The 6,000-nt window shown below is 32.9% G+C and overlaps 1 protein-coding gene across 1 annotated transcript in view; it reads left to right on the forward strand.

Moving 5' to 3' along the window:
- Positions 1–6,000, forward strand: part of TM9SF2 (transmembrane 9 superfamily member 2) — a 71,711-nt gene that overhangs the window by 35,080 nt on the left and 30,631 nt on the right. The window contains exons 4-7 of the mRNA XM_023738544.1: positions 135–198; positions 2,857–2,942; positions 4,286–4,410; positions 5,526–5,637. Coding sequence (XP_023594312.1) covers positions 135–198; positions 2,857–2,942; positions 4,286–4,410; positions 5,526–5,637 — 387 coding nt within the window. The remainder of the gene's footprint in view (positions 1–134; positions 199–2,856; positions 2,943–4,285; positions 4,411–5,525; positions 5,638–6,000) is intronic.

Below are 6,000 nucleotides of genomic sequence, written 5' to 3' on the forward strand. Positions count from 1 at the left end.
TGTATTTCCAGATTTTCTATGCATATGCAGGTATATAAAAGAGTATATACTTTTTTTTAAAACATAACACAACTGACATAGTATTGCATTCATTATTCTGCAACTTCCTTTTTTCATTTAACAAAATATTACAGGCATCATTTCATGTAAAGTGCAGCTGTAGATCTGTATCTACCTTTCATAGTCGCGTGGCATTCCGTTGTATGGATGAACCATAATTTCTTTCCCCGGAAGTTACTTAACTTTATATTTTAACTATACCACCTTTTGAATGATAAATAATGACTGGATGTTAATTAATGCACCAATTCATTATCCTTCTTGTAGAAAACAATCAGTTTATTAACAATCTTTTCTTATCTAAATTGAGGAATGCTTTTCATTCTTACTTGGTGCGTTAGAATGTAATTTGAGGATCGTGGCTTACTCTGTCAGTAGCCTAAACTACTTCTTGATCCTCGAGATTGACTAGTGTTTTGATACCAGCACCAGGCACCTGAATTCATTCAGCTATGCCCTATATGGTTTGCGATTATATTTCTTTGTGACATTTTATTTATAAAAATTTAATAATTTAACCAATTATCAGAGTACTGATAATTTTTTAGTATTTTAATAAGAGTCGCTGGATTATAGTTTATGGGACAGAAAGGGGTTTTGAAGACTTCCAGTCTGGGAGCCCACCAAGTTAGCAAAGGGAAATGATGAACAATTTTTTAAAATTCAATATAAATTTACTTAAAATTTTGCAGAATAACTGAAATGTCAGGTTTCTTTGCCTGTGGTTGCAGTTTTCTGAGTGCATTGTGTCAACATGGGTTATTCCATTCTGATCAGAAACCTAGAAATTTGCTTAACTTGTTAGGAAAATGAGTTATTAATAAATGCAGCCTTTTGATAGACACATTGCAAACAATCTGTGGAAAGGAATCCTTAATGGTAAAAAGTAGAGACTGGTCATTCAGCCTTTATCCTTCTGAGCCCTCTTCTCACACTCTTTCACTATATAAGATTGGGAATGTGATTTTTAATTTTTTTTACGTTAGAAATTCTAATAAATACTATTTCCTAACTTAGGAAGTCAGTAATTTAAAATTATATTCTTTAAATTTTCTTACCTTTGTTTCCAAGATTTTTTTCTTAAATACTTCTTATTACCAGGAGAGGAGTCCCTGGGTGGTGGAAACGGTTAACACGCTAACTGAAAGGTTAAAAGTTCGAGTCCACCCAGAGGTACCTCAGAAGAAAGGCCTGGTGATCTACTGCCTAAAAATGAGCCACTGAAAAGTATGCAGCACAATTCTACTCTGACACACATGGAGGCGCCATGAGTCGGAATCGATCTGATGACGACTGGTTTTATTACCAGAAGGCTGTTGTGTCTGTTATGTAATTCAGAGGCATTACATAAGTAATAAATTTAAGATGTTTGCTCTTACAGAATCTAAATTGTTCCTTGATTCCTCGTTTTATAACTAGCACTATAATTTTTATGTAACACTTTCTCCGATGTGGTAACATAAAGATATTATAGATTGAACTTAATTCTCTATTTTAAAAAAGCAATGAACTAATTCTTTAGGTCTCTAGAAAATCTGAATTATTTACTTTATGTAGCATTGCTTTTATGCCCCTAATATTTTATAGTCTTTTCATTGGAACTGCTAGCCTGCTGGTTATAATAATAGGAACTTAATAGTATAGGTGGTTCTAAAATTAGGTACATTGGGTACTATTAAATAGCATTTAAATGTGACAAGGCGTGTTTTATTAAGTCACTAATATACACTTTGTGTGACTATAGAATCATAATTTTACTACCTAAGGCACACATTAATTAACAAATAAAACATTCCCCGGAGTGTTGTCTTATGACTGTAATACACCAGTATATTTTTAGTGATTTTTTTTTTTTATTTGTATCCAGCAGTATGCTCTAGGCATAGGGGACCACATGCTTGGACTTTCATCTTGCTATACAATGTTACAGGACTTTATTTTTATCCTTAAAAAAAAAAAGTTCACTTTCACTATAGAACTTAGAAGATTTGGTTCTCAGGGCTGTAAAAGTAGTATTGCTTTCCGAAATAACTTGGGTTTACACATTTTTAATAGATAAGATTATAATTTTCACCTAGCCCTTAAATTGAGTATTTTCCCATGCTTACTGTTATATATTGGAAACCCTGGTGGCATAGTGGTTAAGAGTTCGGCTGCTAACCAAAAGGTCAGCTGTTCGAATCCACCAGGAGCTCCTAGGAAACCCTATGGGGCGTTTCTACTCTGTCCTATAGGGTCGCTATGAGTCGGAATCCACCCGATGGCAATGGGTTTGGTGTTTTTTGAGGGGGAGTTTGCAGTTATATTCTTCTCTTTTTCATTGAATATAATAAAAGACATTTACTTTTATACTGGTCCATAAACTGTTCCCTAGGAGTTGGATATATTGCTTTGCAACTATTTAGAGCTTTAAGTGTTCTGCTAAAGGTAAATTATATTTAAAGTCTAGAGAATGATATTCTTAAATTACTAATTGCAATAAATTAATTTCTAAAACTGCCGTTTCCTTTGTAAATTTATATAGTTTCAAAGAAACTAAAGTTTTTCCCTCATTACAGTATACAAGATATTGGCATAATGTCATTACTTTATTATAAAATAACCACATTTCATCAAAGTCCTTTGGTTATGGTTTTTGGAATCCTAAGGTATTTGTTAGACATTTAAATTTTATGAAGTGATGACACTTAACTTGGGCAGTAATTTTTAGTCATGTTTGGTCATTTCTCTCTTAAATTTTCTTTCTGTATAGGATTGTGGATAATATGCCTGTAACATGGTGTTATGATGTTGAAGATGGTCAGAGGTTCTGTAATCCTGGATTTCCTATTGGCTGTTACATTACAGATAAAGGCCATGCAAAAGATGCCTGTGTTATTAGTGTAAGTTCATGATAAACTCTATGCTACTTTAAAATAATGGCTTTTTAGTAGAGGGATTCATTCCGTCTTTATTGCACAAAAAGTGTTGCATCCATTGAATGAGTACAAGTCAGATATTGTGAAGTACAGTTACTTAAACTTAAGCTAGATTAATAATGTATAAATTAATCTCTAGAATTAAAATAATTCAGAATCAATTTGCAACTTTACCTCTTGTCAAAGGTCTATCTAATTGTATAAATACAACATTTACTGAGAGTATAGTGTATTCTAAACACTATGCCGAGGGCTAGAGCTTTGTTCAGCTCTATTAAAAGTTAGATTCTTAAAGCTTATATTAAAAAATATAGAATAGTAGAGTATCAGAAAAGCCTCATTATAAGGATTTTAAGTTCATGAAATTTGTATTACAGATTAAATTTAAGCCCATGAAATCTTATTTTATAACAGTTCCATAAACCTTTTTTAAAGTCGTGTCTGTTACTAAGGCCATTCTTTTATCTTTAAAAATATCAGTAAAGTGAAGACATTAATATAGAAGGTAGCTAAAAATTATTTGGGAATAGCTAAAACCAAACCAAACCCATTGCCGTCAAGTCGATTCCAATTCATAGCGACCCTATAGGACAGCGTAGAACTGCCCCATAGGGTTTCCAAGGCTGTAAGTCTTTACAGAAGCAGACAGCCACCTTTGTCCCGCTGAGCGGCTGGTGGGTTCGAACTGCCAATATTTTGGTTAGCAGCCAAGTGCTTAGTGCTTAACCACTGTGCTACCAGGGCTCCTATTTGGGAGTATAGTATATAAAAATAAATTTGTATGATCAGATCAGCTTGATTTTATCTCTTAATGGATATGATATTGTAGTAGAAATTAGCATGAACTTGATCATAAAACTGGTTATATTGGTTAATGCTTTTGTGAGAATTGATTAGAGATACTTGAATAAACTAGGTTATTGATTTAGTGTAAGTTTTAAACTTCCATAGAGGAAAAGTGTTTAAAAGTATAAAATTTAGTATGCTTACAGCATGCAATATTATAAAATTTATTTTTTTTAGTTTTATCACAAGTGAATAGCTAGAAAATAGTAGATAAGTGTTCTTTTTAACAGGTATTAGTTTTATGTAAAAATTAAAATATTAAAAAGCATAATTTATTGTTCTTCCGATTAATTTTTGGCTTACAAAGATTTTAAGCTTAAAACCTAAACATTTTTATGGGGAAGGATTAAAATTCTTTCTAAGCTTAAATTTTTCTACTTGTAGTGGCCCAGCTTAAAGTTTTATGTTTTAACTATTGTATAGCCAGTTTTCTACCTTTAACTTTAAGTTCTGTTCTACAGTCAGAATTCCATGAAAGAGATACATTTTACATCTTCAACCATGTTGACATCAAAATATACTATCATGTTGTTGAAACTGGGACCATGGGAGCAAGATTAGTGGCTGCTAAACTTGAACCAAAAAGGTAACTATAAAATTGATAAAAAGTAGATAAATATAAGTGAATTTAGGCTCAAAGTGTAAGTCATTTGGGCCAAATTAACTTATTCCTTTATCAGTATTGGTCATAAAACCTGGGATTTCAGAAATGATTTTACTAAAACTCCCTTTACCATGATTTGTCAATGAGTTATGGACTCTCTAGAGAAACCATACAAATACTTTTTTTTATGCCATGGTAAGTGGTCAAGCCAATGTACCTTTTTATTTTGTTTTTCAATCTTATAATTTTGACAGCGTTTCCATTTGTCAGCTTGGAATGGAGGACATGAGTGATTGGGGCAGTGTTCCCCTTTATAACGCAAAGAACATTGCCTCAGATATTTGCAGCTTTGCCTCTTGTCATAGGTCCATCTACTGCTCTAATTTCTAAAGCCTTCACACAGTGTTAGATGCTGGTATGGGATGAGCCATTGAATAGCTCTTGAAATTGTTAATTATTTTTTACTTTGAAAGTACGTATCAGTTATTTGTGAGATCCTTTTTTGATTGAGTATTCCATTTTCTCCATGACTTTTCCCCTCGTTGAATTAGCCAGTTTGTCATGACACTGACCCGACCCGTTGCCGTCGAGTTGGTTCTGACTCCTATTGACTCTATAGGACAGAGTAGAACTGCCCCATAGGGTTTCCAGGGAGCGGCTGGTGGATTCAAACTGCTGACCTTTTGGTGAGCAGCCACAGGTCTTAACCATTGTACCACCAGGGCACAGACACTGGTGGTTTAAAAAACAAAAAAACAACTACATGCCATACTAACTAAGATGGCAGTTAAGATAAACTCACTCAGTGATTTTTTTTAAAGATTATTTTAAGCTGTTCACGTATAGTGTTTTCAGATGTTTAATTTTGAGTAATCATTTTGTATGCACTTTAAAAATTTTTTATTATGGTAAAAAATATAATACACATACTTTTAACTATGTGAAATAAACATTTTTACTGTTAAATGTGGCATGAATAATTTAACCTTTGGCTTTCATCAGCATTGTGAAATATGAACAAAATCTCTAACCTTTTTTTTGCCCCATTTTTAAAACTGTACTTTATCAACATCTTGCCAAAATATTTCTTCCCACAGCTTCAAACATACCCATGTAGATAAACCGGACTGCTCAGGACCGCCCATGGATATCAGTAACAAGGCTTCTGGGGAGATCAAAATTGCCTATACTTATTCTGTTAGTTTCCAGGTGAGTTTGTTTTTGTCTTTAGTATAACTCAGAAATTGATTTTAAATTTGTACTACTTGAGATAATTAAAAAATGTTAGTGATTAAACTTGTCAAACATATAAGCTTTTGATGAGTTGATTTTTGGAATAGTTTGTCAGTGCACTTGAGAACATAATCACACTGTACACTAAATCTTAGTTTAGGTGAGAAGGCATAGGAAATTGGAAAATTGAGCCAGATTAAGTGTTAAGCATAAGCATACATATAAGACAAAAGGTAGAAAATAAGCATAGAGATGGAAAAACTAATCCCCAACTTTATATAAAAGGAAAATGGTCCTGGATAAGCAAAGCATTACTAAAGAAGAGGAACAAAGTAGGAG

This window comes from Trichechus manatus, unplaced genomic scaffold (genome assembly GCF_000243295.1).
Source record: "Trichechus manatus latirostris isolate Lorelei unplaced genomic scaffold, TriManLat1.0 scaffold00118, whole genome shotgun sequence".
NCBI lineage: Eukaryota > Metazoa > Chordata > Mammalia > Sirenia > Trichechidae > Trichechus > Trichechus manatus.